General features: G+C 39.8%; 1 protein-coding gene across 2 annotated transcripts in view; it reads left to right on the top strand.

Annotated features, from left to right (window-relative positions):
* The window catches only part of ELFN2 (extracellular leucine rich repeat and fibronectin type III domain containing 2), a 94,665-nt gene extending 81,706 nt beyond the window's left edge, over positions 1 to 12,959 (top strand). For both annotated transcript variants that reach the window (XM_075833770.1, XM_075833771.1), the window contains exon 2: positions 5,374 to 12,959. In XM_075833770.1, the coding sequence (XP_075689885.1) occupies positions 5,745 to 8,177 (2,433 nt within the window). In that variant the 5' untranslated portion in view covers positions 5,374 to 5,744 and the 3' untranslated portion in view covers positions 8,178 to 12,959. The remainder of the gene's footprint in view (positions 1 to 5,373) is intronic.
* Positions 12,960 to 14,354: the final 1,395 nt, after the last annotated feature.

Here is a 14,354-nt window from a genome sequence, read left to right as displayed (position 1 = left end):
CCCGGTACCCACCGCCACCAGGAGTACTGGGAAGAGCCGGGTACGAACCAGTACCCGACCATCTGTAGTGACGAGCAGGCACTGGGGTGGCCGCAGGCTGGTAGTATTAGGCTGGGGAAGGCCAAAAACCGTGGCCCTTCCCACCCTGGTAATGCTGCCTGCTGCTGCTGTGTTGTATCCAGCTGGTTATGAAAATTGGGGGGGAACCCGACATCGTTCTTTCCAATTATTATTATATTTTTATTTTTTTAAATGACGTGGGGTCCCCCCATTTTTCATAACCAGCCAGATACAATAAAGCAGCAGCAGCCTAGCATTACCAGGGTGGGAAGGGCCACTGTATCTGGCCTTTCCACTCCTGATAATACCAGCCTGCGGCCACCCCAGTGGCCGACCATCACTACAGATGGTCAAGTACTGGATGGTACCCGGCTCTTCCCAGCACCCCTGGTGGCGGTGGGTACCGGGGTAATAAAGGGGGTTAGTGTTGGCCTCTGCACCAGCTAACACTAAGCCCCGCCTTAGCAATGGATACTGTCAATCAGCTGGCGGCCATTATTAAGGCGGTAGTAATATAGTTTAAAAAAAAACACAAAGACATAGAAAAAATATTTTATTGAAATAAAAAAAAAAACACACAACCCTCATTAACCATTTTATTGATAATAAAAAAAAGCCGTCATCGAAGTAGTCCTGGAATCCGACGTAGTCCAACGACCGAACCTGTAAGAAAACACACAAGAAAAACGATTAGTAACACATGTGTTAGGCTTAGTTACAGGGCCCATGTGTGATACTGTCTGTGGGACCCTGTATCTAAGCCTACCACAACGTAGGCTTAGATACAGGGTCCAGCAGACAGTAATCTTATACAGTATAAGATTACTGTGTGCTGGGGCCCTGTATCTAAACCTATAGTGTAGTAGGCTTATATACAGGGCCCATCAGAGAGGATCACACATGGGCCATGTATCTAAGCCTACCATGTGATTGGCTTAGATACAGGGCCCATCAGACAGGATCACACATGGGCCATGTATCTAAGCCTACCATGTGATTGGCTTAGATACAGGGCCCAGCAGACAGGATCATGCATGGGCCATGTATCTAAGCCTACCATGTGATTGGCTTAGATACAGGGCCCAGCAGACAGCATCACACAATCTGTGATCCTGTCTCATGGGCCCCCTAAGCCTGTTACATCGTAGGCTTAGGGGTTGTGCAGTCCCTAAACATTGATGGCCTATCCACAGGATAGGCCATCAATAGCTGATGTGTCTCCCGGGACCCGCAAATCAGCTGTTTTGAAGGGGCCGCAGCACCCGTACGAGAGCTGCTTCCCTTCATTTCACTACTCGCTCACACTGTGAATCGCCGACACCGATTCACAGTGTGACCGGAATGAAGTGACCGGAATGAAGGGGAGGCAGCTCTCGTACGAGTGCTGCAGCCCCTTCAAAACAGCTGACTGGCGGGACCCGGGAGTCGGACCCCGCCAGTCAGGGCTAATCTTACCTTCCTCTTCAGCCACGGCGGTAGTTCTGTCGTCTCGATGCTGTGCGCGGCGCATAGCGCTGGGACATCATGCGCTGCGCACAGCGCTTGACGTCAGGACCTCCGCTGCGATCCGGAGCCAGGAAGGTAAGTAAAGTCTGTTACTATAGTGGTGCGGGGGGCTGTGGGCCCCCCTGGCTTCGGGGCCCGGTCGCAATTGCGACCGCTGCGACCGCTATAGCTACGCCAGTGATAGGAGCATAAGCTCCTACGTCATGTAGAGGAACACTTCATTAAGTGGATCTGTGACTAATATTCTGGATGATCGACAGCTAACATAGTTATAACAGACAAAGGGCGGGAGCCAAAAAGTGTTACCCTGCCAAGAGCTCCATTTAACCATAATCTGGCTCTGCATCCAAGTGACATGGATGTCAACATTTACACAACATTTTGCATGGACACTTGGCATATGCTATGTACGTTGTAGTATAGTATGAATCCAAGTTTTACAATGCGCTTATTATATTCTATTGCCGTATATTCTATATTGTAGAATAACTGGAGTTGTAATATTTAGGAAAGCAGAGCAGTATCTTCTAAAAGAGGACCTGTCAGCTCTCCTTACATGTATTTTCTAGTGAAAACTTGTATTTCCCATAAAACCACAATTCTGGTGCATCTTTTCTTAGAACTCTGCATTGTGCCGTTCCTCTGTTATCCATCCTAGATATTTATGAATAAATTGACAACTGCGTGTTACCATTACCCTTCTCAAAGGGGTGTGTTCTTACAGTGTCTGAAACTGTCAGCACTGATTGGACAATGTCAGTCTGTGTAGGGACACACTCCCAACTGCTAACATCCACTCATAAATTTGTAGGAGGAATAACAGAGGAATGATACAGTCTAAAGTTCTAAGAAAAGATGCTCCAGGATTATTATTTTATGGGAATGCAATATTTACTAAAATAGAAATATCCGAAGAACTGACAGGTCCTCTTTAAAGTCATTTCAAAATACTAAACGGCACAATGTCGATGTTGTGGCTTACCTGTATATGTATTATGTAGAGTTGTACAGAGTCATTTATGTGACATAGAAACATAATCTGAGTAATCTGGAGTCAGGATGCGACTGCATGGAGCTGATGTTGCCACTTGGCGTGGGTCCTGGCTGACCAAATCTCCATAGACAGTAATAAGTAGGGATCATGTCGTAATACAAGGACACAATGTTATATGAAGTAGCATGGATGATGCAGAAATCACACCAACTTCTACTAGTAAATATTATTGACAATGTCAGCAAATAACCACACTGAAAATACATATATAAAGTGGAGCAAATCCCTTCTATTCCTCTTTATAATTCCTGGGAATATTATATTATTAGTGTGGTTCTGCATGGCCCTCTTGAACTACTGTACAGGCTTCGTTGAGCTCAGTGTGTATGGAGATATTCTCCCCCATAATCAATGCGTTTACGGGAGAATATCTGAAGAGTCTGAAAGACTCAATTTTTTTTCTGTTGGATTCATCAGGAGAACTAGTAGAGACCCCATGTACTTCTATAGATGCCGTACGTAATATGGCCTTGTACATGAGCCCTAGCTATGACTCCATTTACACTTTATGGAGTGTGTTATAACCAATTTACAACTGTATTCATTACCTGAAAATATTTGTATGTGGTTTTTATTTTTGGGTTTTAAACCTGCTTTATTCTAGAAATCACTATCCCTTATAAAATGCAGAATTACATGACCTTCTCCAGTTTATGTCCAGCAATGGCATTCAATATTTGACTTTATATATTGTTTGATTAAAGATTTATCAATAAGTAGATATTAAACGTTAAACTATTATTTGCTCTCCTTTTAATCTACTTTTATAGAACCTATGCACCCTCTGATGCTGTCCTGAAAATCTGCCGTCAAGTTATAACATTATATAAAGATCATCACTCTCTAAGTCTGTATCGAAGACATACAATGAGGAGGTCACACTTCAATGCAATTAATCACAATTACACTACGCTACCATAGACGGACTCCTCCCATATCGAGATATTAAAGAGGCTCTGTCACCAGATTTTGCAACCCCTATCTGCTATTGCAGCAGATAGGCGCTGCAATGTAGATTACAGTAACGTTTTTATTTTTAAAAAACAAGCATTTTTGGCCAAGTTATGACCATTTTTGTATTTATGCAAATGAGGCTTGCAAAAGTCCAAGTGGGCGTGTTTAAAGTAAAAGTCCAACTGGGCGTGTATTATGTGCGTACATCGGGGCGTTTTTACTACTTTTACTAGCTGGGCATTCTGACGAGAAGTATCATCCACTTCTCTTCAGAACGCCCAGCTTCTGGCAGTGCAGACACACAGCGTGTTCTCGAGAGATCACGCTGTGACGTCACTCACAGGTCCTGCATCGTGTCAGACGAGCGAGGACACATCGGCACCAGAGGCTACAGTTGATTCTGCAGCAGCATCAGCGTTTGCAGGTAAGTCGATGTAGCTACTTACCTGCAAACGCTGATGCTGCTGCAGAATCAACTGGTGCCGATGTGGCCGACACGATGCAGGACCTGGGGCAGGAAGTGAGTAACGTCACAGATCTGCACTGCCAGAAGCTGGGCGTTCTGAAGAGAAGTGGATGATACTTCTCGTCATAACGCCCAGCTAGTAAAAGTAGTAAAAACGCCCCGATGTACGCACATAATACATGCCCAGTTGGACTTTTACTTTAAACACGCCCACTTGGACTTTTGCAAGCCTCATTTGCATAAATACAAAAATGGTCATAACTTGGCCAAAAATGCTCGTTTTTTTAAAAATAAAAGCGTTACTGTAATCTACATTGCAGCGCCTATCTGCTGCAATAGCAGATAGGGGTTGCAAAATCTGGTGACAGAGCCTCTTTAAAAAACATGAGCACAAGCTGTCCCTGGTTCTCAGTTTGATAGTACCATAGTCCATAATGTCAATAGGGAATATGAGCTTTGTATCATGTGAAGAGGATAGGAAGCTTTCCACCAAGCTAGCCCTGCCCCCGCCTCTCTTTGCCGCCAAACAGCTTATTTATGCTGATACTGCCGTACAAGCAAACATCTGGGAAGATTTTCTCCTCTTATTTAAGGCAGATCCAAGTGATGCCAACCCAAGCAGCCAACTATGCAGCCACTAAATTGCTGTTGTTTGTTTTAAGTATACGGCAATTAGGGAATAATAGTTTCTCTTACACAGCAAATAATCGTCTCATACATCAATATGAAAGGGAATGTAGTTTCTGTGTGAAGCGATGACCTATATTTATCTTCTCTATGACTATGTCAGATGTAGAAACAATGTGTCTTTAATTCATTTGGGAATATTTTCTACTATAAACACTAAGGAAAGAGAGAATATCTGACAAACAGCATCTTTATGTAGAGTTTATTAATGCCCAGAAAGTGCCCCATGATGGTAGAAGTTGAGTTGATTTTGTGCTGGTTCTTGTCTGCTTTAATTGACATCAACTTCTTCAATCCTCATTCTTTCACTCTTTCTATCTTTATCTTTCAACCCACTGGCTTTGATAGCTGCTATATCTTCTGATCTCCCTCTGACTCCCCCTTCTGTGTAGCGTGAGGATCATTTACATATTTATCACCTACTTCCACTTGCCTAAGTCTCATTTTTTTCCCCTCTCTCTTGGATGGTATCTTTTCCTTTATTCATTATCAAGAATTTCTTCTATTACTTTTAGTCCCATCTATGAACCATGATTTCCCTTCCTCTCTATATCCATCTCTTCTCCACCTAAAAGCATCTGCCTTTTTTCCTCTCTCCCTCCTATTTCCTCCTCTGCTGATGTAGTCTTGTTTCTCGTTTTTTCAGATTCTGGTGGCAGCTGGAGATGGACAGACACAGAGACGGATTCATCTCTTAAAATCTACATTCAAGGGCACTGAGGCGGCTGGCACACACATACACATTCTCTGTCCTCTGTCTCCAATTATTCTTTCGGTCCATCCTAAGTTACCAAGGCTCGATAGAAGATGTGAAGATACAAATGAGTAACTGTCGCTAACGTGGAGCAACCCAGTCGATTAGATTGTTTTATTTAAAGGAGACCTGCTCTCATATCCTGTCCTGTAGAACATGATGCACAGAATCTTCAGAAGGACTGTGGAACAAAGAATTTTTTAACTTAGGCACAAATCTCCGGAGTTGGACATCATCTCTTGCCTTGGCCCTTCATTCTTGATATGGGCATCATGTTATGCTGGTGGGTCTTTGTGACAATAACTTTTTTTTTCTCATACCTCCCACCAGGAGCACATAGTGATTGCTGGCTAATTGAGGGGGACAAGGGTTATGTTTGGTTGGCTATATGTAGTCAGAATCAACCACCTTATGAGACCATTCCTCAGCATATCAACAGTACAGTTCATGATCTCAGGCTTAATGAAAATAAGTTAAAGATAATTGGCTATGCTTCTCTATCTCGCTTTGGAAACCTAACAGATTTGAACCTTACCAAGAATGAGATTTCCTACATTGAAGATGGAGCCTTCCTTGGACAATCCAATTTACAGATTCTTCAGCTTGGTTATAACAAGTTAACCAATTTGTCTGAGGGAATGCTTAGGGGTATGCCCAGGTTACAGTTCCTCTTTGTTCAGCATAACCTGATAGAGGTGGTGACCCCAGGAGCTTTCTCTGAATGTTTGAGCCTTATAAGCATTGACTTATCCTCTAATCGACTCCAAAGGCTGGATAGTTCTACCTTTGTTGGTCTTCAAGCACTTATGGCATGTGAACTGGCTGGGAATCCTTTTCATTGTGGTTGTGAACTCTATAGCTTTCTTGATTGGCTTGTCATGTTTAACAATTTCACTCGAAATTATGATCGCTTACAGTGTGAAAGTCCTCGAGAGTTTGCGGGTTTCCCACTCTTAAGCCCCAGGCCTCACCACAGCCGAAATGCTATAACGGTTCTTCAAGCTCGATGCAAAAATGGTGGAATCTTTTCTGTTGCACGCGAAAGGCCAACTCCACTTATACCAGATTCCTTACATGATCCAGATGAAAATTCTGGCTATAATCCTGGCGACATTCTTTACCCTGAGTCAACGCCTCCATCTACTACTGACTCTTCCATTTTGCCCACCATTGAAATTCATCATGTAACTGGAAGTTCAGCCACTTTGATTGTCACTATTCCATATCCTTATAAAAAGATGTATATTTTGGTGCAGTATAATAATAGTTTTGTATATGATGTAACAACTTTGAAGCACAAGAAGGAATATATCACCTTGGACAAGTTGAAAGCTCATGTCAATTACACTTTCTGTGTGGCTTCCATTCGCAACTCTAAACGCTACAACCATACCTGCCTCTTTGTATTCACTCGTTCTAAGGATAAGGAAGAATTTTCTCCCAACACTTCTACCACTACACACTATATCATGACCATATTGGGCTGCCTCTTTGGCATGGTTATCATACTGGGAGTTGTATATTACTGCTTAAGAAAGAAGAGAATGCAAGAAGAAAAGAAAAAATCCCTCAATGTTAAAAAGACTATTCTTGAAATGCGTTATGGTTCAGATGTTGACCCATGTCTTGGGCCTCATTCATCACAGAAGATGTCAGAACATCCTATCCCTATATCTCGCATTTCTTCACTGCCTACTTCAGTTTCTGGCCTTGGAAGTGGAGATAAAGGCATTTGTTCCAAAACTATGAATTCTCAAATGGGAACACCCAAAGGTCCAAAGGGAACAAACTACATGGAAGTACGAAGTGGCGAAGGATTAGAAAGAGGTCAAAGAGGGATTTCAGGAGGGGATGAAGATGAAGAAGATTTTCGTGAACTAGACAATGGTGAGGGCTCAGCATCTGAAATATCAACAATTGCTAAGGAGGTAGATAAAGTGAACCAAATTATCAATAATTGCATTGATGCCCTAAAACTAGACACGGCTTCTTTTTTAGGCGGGGGGGACCCGGAGCTGGGCTACGATTGCCAGTCAATCCCAGCCAGTTCTTCGGGTCACCTGGAACGGTTGAGCTTCCTCTCTCCTCCATACAAAGACGGTGTTCACCCTCTTCAGCGGCAGCTGAGTGCAGACGCTGCCACAGTTGCGAAGAAACGTTGCAGCATTTCGTCTAGTGGCTCCATTAAAAGTGCCAGAGTATTTAGCTTGGATGTACCTGATCAGCCTCTAAAGTGTGACTCCAAGTATATTGAGAAGAGCAGCCCTCTGAATAGCCATATGGATCGCCTTCCACTAGTATCTTCTTCTGGAGTCCACCATTTAGATGTCAAGCCTTCCTATCATTGTAGTGAACACCGTCACTCCTTTCCTGCTCTGTATTATGAGGAAAGTGCCGATACATTAAGCCAGAGAGTCAGCTTTCTGAAGCCACTTTCCCGCTCCAAGAGGGACTCTAGCTACTCCCAACTGTCACCGAGACACCATTTCTCTGGATACTCCTCCAGTCCAGAGTACTCCACTGAAAACACCCACAAGATTTGGGAGCGCTTCCGTCCTTATAAAAAACACACCCGGGAGGAGGTCTACATAGCAGCTGGACATGCTTTGCGCAAAAAGGTCCAGTTTGCCAAAGGGGAGGACTTGCACGATATCTTGGATTACTGGAAGGGAGTATCTGCTCAACAGAAACTGTAAATTACACCTATCAAGGTGCTAAGGGCCGGCTAGGGCTGTGGACATGTCTCTGCTGAGAATTGTGGTGCTGAAGCACTACAGTTTGCAATTAAAGTTTACATTAGAGGTGGGGATGTATCCTCACAGAGGGGAGACAAAGAGATTTGTGAGTTCTGCACAGGGAATTTTCTGGCACAGACCTCCTCCCCTTTTTAACACTCCCCCTCCACGTCTCCACATGCTGTATTGGTGACTCTTTTTCCCATTTACATATTTTTGTTGCTGAATATTTTCATTCATTTTTAGCATTTTGTTAAAAAAAAGTATATATATTGCTCTAAATGTTGCAAGCTGATCTCATGCACTACCTAGCCCAGAGAACACCATTTCCTTAATAATTTTAAATGATAATCTTCTTCTCCAGTTTCTTCAGTACTTGTCTAAATTGATAGCAATGAGTTGTGACACAAAGCTGGCAATAAAGCAGCAATCTAACGATATGGTGAATTTTCCATCAGACCTCTGGAGAAAAGTCTGTCCTGCTTACACTAATGAAATAGTGACCTTAAATGGAATTTGCCATCGTAAGCTAAAAATAGCTTCTCCAAAGTTTATTTAAATGCTTTGTGATGTACAGGTATGTTGACCATGAATACTAAAGAAGTTTGAGTCAGCATAATAAATTCCATTAGACCTGAATTTAATATGGACTCAAAAACCTTGCTTCTATCCAAAACTAATTAATTAGTTCATTTAGTTTTATTTGGAATTTCATAGTGACCTCATTTCATCACTTATTAATGTTTGAAGACTAACTTATAACATTACCTCTTCTTCTGAAATACCATAGTTCTCAATCTTCTTAGCTAGCCAAAGGGAAGGCGCTAAATGTCTTTGACTTATCTTGCACTCTTAAAGACAGTTATAGTAAATATATGTCAAATTATTGTAAATTCAAATCATTCTCAACCTGTAGTTGCATAATAACATAAAATCTACTGAATATGCGTAAGCATTGTCTCTAGTAGGCCGTAAAGCACATTTAGCCTTACAAGGTACCTACGGCACTCTATCAATACTTGCTAATGTATGTGTATGCTTCTGTTTACTAAGTTAAAATCTGTTTGCTAAGTTAAAATGAGAATTTTTACATTTTAATGGAACACTAAATACAGAAAATAAATAAATATAGACTAGAGATAAAAACAAATCTCCGAAATTCCTCCCTTAATACCCCTCTCCCCTATAATCATACTTTGTCTCATATTGCACTCAAAACCATGAGAAATATATAAAGTATTCTTCTAAATGTGTACCAAGGGATTTGCCAGTCTCTTCTCACAACTCGGTGTCTAGCTGTAATGCTACTGCCGACTACAGAAGAACCGCCCCCCTTACTGTTTTTTGTCTGCAAAAGGAGACCATAAACTCAAAACCACACCCCTTAGATAAGCCCCACCCAGATAATGTACTAGCCAAAAAAAAAAAAATTAACAGAAGCAAATCCTTGATCTCTGCAAGGTTTCTACAAGATTGTTTGTTTCAGGAGAAAATCCTGCAGACTGAGAAACGCCATGGGCGTGTTTTTCTTGTGTTTACTTTTTTTAAATTAATTTCTAGGTTTAGTGTTCCTTTAAATCAACATAGATATTATTATTCATCAAAGTTTCCAAAGTATTTATTAATGAAATATAATACTAATATAGAAGAACAGAGAATAGATTATAAAAAAATGCTATGTCATATGTATGGATAGTCCATATGAGTTAAATAAGAAACCCAGGAGAATATAGAAGCTTTAGTCCTTCCTAACTTAAAGTCTTGTTGTAATCTAAGGACTATCTAGTCTTCAATGGTTTTTGTTCAAATGCATCTTCAAAATCAAAGATTACATGAATTAAAATTCGAGCTATATTTTGCACCATATTGTCCCGTTACTCTATCTATGTTTTTTTTTTATGATGTCAGCTTGCAACATCTCTTTCTCTAGTTTATCAGTGCATGGTTTTAACTTTGTCACTTCTACATTTCCCTGTGTTTCTTGACTAGCTAACTGCCGTGATGGCGTTTTTAGGTTAATTTTTATGTTAAAGAACACAAAATGCTCACATACATTGGAGGCAGCCATTTTGTGGCTAATTTAAAGTATTAATTCACCTGGATAAAATATATGGTTTCTCAGTGATAGCATTCGTTTCTGACAACTGATATTCTAATTAATTATTTCGGCCTTCAAAATGGGTGTCCCGTATTGTGAGTAAGCTGCAGGTATTATTTTAGGTTTACTTTTGTGGTTTCAGAGACATAAGCTGTTTTGGCTTTTTGTTTTCTGTTGCAATTTTTTTGTTGGAATTGGGGGTATGGGAGGGTTTGGAAAAAGGGATGGAGGGGAATGTACACAAGACTTTTGGCCAATGATTTTCAAGAGAAGAGATGGGAACTGTATTTTTTGCATGCATTAGTGTAAAAAAAAAAAAGAAAAAAAAGAACAAAAAACTCATAAGATGAAGAAGAAAAGAAAAATAAAAGCACTCGGCACATTTCACTTTTAAAAAAAATCCAGCAGTGACAGATGGAGATATCCTGCCTGCGAGGATTGACTGGTATCTAATGGGCCCTAGAAGGAACTAATTAAATAATTTACAATCCACCTCACAGTGTCTTTAAATTTCCATATATTGCATTATCTAATGAGAAAAAAATAACAATATAATATGGACTCCAAACTTACTCAATTTACTAAGTAAATACACACTAACAAATCTTCCTATAGTATTCAGTCATATTCTCATTAGTTTATTGTCTTCCCATTGTCAACCTGGCTTCTAAAAGTACAGCATTCGGCATAGTAATGGTCATGATTTGTGGAGTGAAACAGAAAACAGGTCCCGATAGGTTTGCCATGGGCTTGATGCCTTATCTTGTCAACTCTGGTAAGAACAGTACCTTGAGTTTCAAGACAATGGGTTTTGTAACATGATACAACAAGAAACATAGGTCTGTTTAGCAGATTCTTGGTCCTTCATCTTCTTGCTTTTCCAATATGTAGTTTGACAAGTAAGTGAAATGAATGGTAACTGAAAAGGAAATAAAATACTACAAGGCATCTAGCTAAAATGGCTCTTTGAAAATAATCACGAACACATGCATAGTAGAGGTGGATAAGAACATGCATATCACATTATGACCAATACGTCAAGAGCGATCTGGGGCCATCTCAATTGCTGGAAACTGTGGCGATGTCCGTAGCCTAATTCAATTTCATCTATTCTATCAGGTAAGTTTGATGTGGTCGGATATTGGATTCCACCAAGGTTTGGTACAAACGTTCTTTGAGATTAATTTTTACATCTGACACTGGCCCAGAACTGATCACAAAAGATTATTTTACCAGCCGACACCACCACATGATATGATAAATCTCCCAATGTCATTCACAAACTCCATGATTTACTTTCTTTGACCCATGTTTGATGATTTGCAGGCTGAATGAAGGTCACATCCGCTAAATATATGGAACACTCACCTGACGCGTGCTGCTATGGTCTTTTTATTCTGTGTATTGGCCACCACGAAAACACTGTCAGTAGCAGTAGCAGAAGTGATAGGGCCGAGACTAGTCATATACAACACATTTTGCTACTTCGCTTAAACCTGGGACGCTATGTGAGTATTTTTTTGGATAACATTTTTGGTTTTATTCCATTAGAAACTACGATATAAATAGTAGAAGCAAAAATAATGAAAATCTGTTTCTTAAAAGCTTGCCTCACGAGGGATTTTCCTTTAAGATTGTTGCTAGATACATAAACCTGTATTTTGTTAACCACAACAGGTTTACCTTTAGTAAAACAATTTAGAGGAATATCTTAATTTTACAGAAAGGTGCCAGTACTTCTAGACAAAGGTCTTAATTCTTCTATATGCTCTGAGGTGGCTGCGATAACTTCTGATCCACTACTTATGACGAGGCATAGTTCTCAATTTCTAGTGGCGCTTAGAATAAATTACCACTCCTTGTCATGCATTGTCCAATTCTCAACAATATTCTGACAAAAGAACTCCAGATCATCAAATCACTGGAGAACATCCAAAAATAAAGGTTAAATTAATAAATTTGTGTCCGTTGATTAGACTTATGCTTTGGATGGGTTTGAATCTCGTCCTGTTAAATCTTGTAAAGATTCAAAAAGTAATTGCTTTCCTGATCCCATAAAAATTTCTCCGATCCTGCCCTGGGCACTGGATATATGGCAAAGTGCCGAGATATGACCAAGTGAAACTTTTTGTGTTTTCCTAAATGCAAAAAGTAATCATGTCTTCCATTTTACAGTGTAGAGTAAGGATGAACCATGAAAAGTTCTTGATATAAAAATAAATTTCTTGATTCATTATCATGTTATTGGGATGTCAAGCCAATTCACATGATTTTTTCGTTTCTACTGACATTATCTATAATGAGATATTATAACAAATCAGCAATTACTAAAAACCAATCTACCTATCAATATATATATATATATATATATATATATATATATATATATATATATATACAGTACAAAGATAGATGAACACAGCACTCCAGTACTTCCAAAAAATCAGGCCATGTGCTCATCACCAAGGGATGAATCAATTCCCCAATTCAGAATAGAGAAAAACATAGAACACAGTAACGGCACCAGGACTTCATGGCTTGAGAAAGGTTCCTGTTGAACCGAAACGTTGCTGTGTTGAGGTGAATAAATCCACCTTGCTTTCATCTACCCTGAAGTCCTGGTGCCGTTACTACATTCTATGTTTTTATATATATATATATATATATATATATATATATATATATATATATATATATATAGAAATACATATATATATATATATATATATATATATATATATATATATATATATATATAAAGTCCAAATACAATGTCAGCCGCACAGCCTTGTAAATCGTAGGTGGGTGCCGACCTGCCCAGGTCAGGGCTAACAGACCTGCTGTGGTAGAATCCAAAAATCAGGCAGCACTCCAAGGTATAAGCAAGGTAGAAAAAGGTGCTTTATTGGTCCATATACACACGACGTTTCAGCTCAACACAGAAGCCTTTCTCACTTGAGAAAGGCTCCTGTGTTGAGCTGAAACGTCGTGTGTATATGGACCAATAAAGCACCTTTTTCTACCTTGCTTATACCTTGGAGTGCTGCCTGATTTTTGGATTCTATATATATATATATATATATATATATATATATATATATATGATCAGCATTTTATAGATGAATAAATTAACTGTTACAGAACAGGGTCAAACTCATTGTTAAATAGAAGACATGCTATGGAATTGCCTGTTATAAATAAGAAACATGTATATTACTAATTGGACAACCATAACCTTAGGCACAGCCTTAAGGTTACATCTGTCCAGCAAGCAGGGCAGCAATGTGATAGCTTACCACTGACCTTTCCTGTCTAAAATCGGTATAAGAGGAAACTCGAGGCAAGAGAGTAATGAATGTATATGCTGGCTCTAATTAGATGCCTGTTAGCCCCATCCGTTCTTATGACATCCATTCATTACTCATTTAAGCAGCTACACCAGAAGAATTAAGAATTAATAATAAAACATTGGTGATCTGAATATCCTGAAATGTCAAGACTTCATGTTTCTAATGGAATAAACTGTCCATTTATAAATGAGTGTGTAAATCAATTATAAATAACAATTAGGACTTTCTCGCAGATAAACACAAATAAATATTGTCAGGCTCAAACTTTACATTGGCACAAACTACTAGTGGTATGTAGCATTGTGAATCTTTAACTTCAATATCTCTTTTTGAAATAAATTTTAAAATGATATAAAGTATAAGACATTTTGTACATGATGTCTGATAATATAAAGATGACCAGAGACGTAACCTGAAGCTCCTTGGCCCCAATGCAAAATCTGTAACAGGGTCCCGCCACCTACCATGTGTCATTTACAATACTGGCATCTTCTTATGTGGCAGAGAGGCCTTTGATCTCCAAGAGGTTCCTAGAGCCTGGGTGCGACTGTTACCTCTGCACCCCCTAAAGCTGCACTCATGAAGACGACACATTCGAAATAGCTCAACTGGTACCAGATGCTTCTGACCAATGAAAGTGATTGAGAATTGTGCATTTTTTTTAAATATATATATATGTGGATTCACACT

The sequence above is a fragment of the Rhinoderma darwinii genome, chromosome 7, assembly GCF_050947455.1.
Source record: "Rhinoderma darwinii isolate aRhiDar2 chromosome 7, aRhiDar2.hap1, whole genome shotgun sequence".
In the NCBI taxonomy this organism is placed as follows: domain Eukaryota; kingdom Metazoa; phylum Chordata; class Amphibia; order Anura; family Rhinodermatidae; genus Rhinoderma; species Rhinoderma darwinii.
The sequence above is the reverse complement of the archived record's forward strand: the minus strand, read 5'-3'. Positions and strand labels throughout refer to the sequence as shown.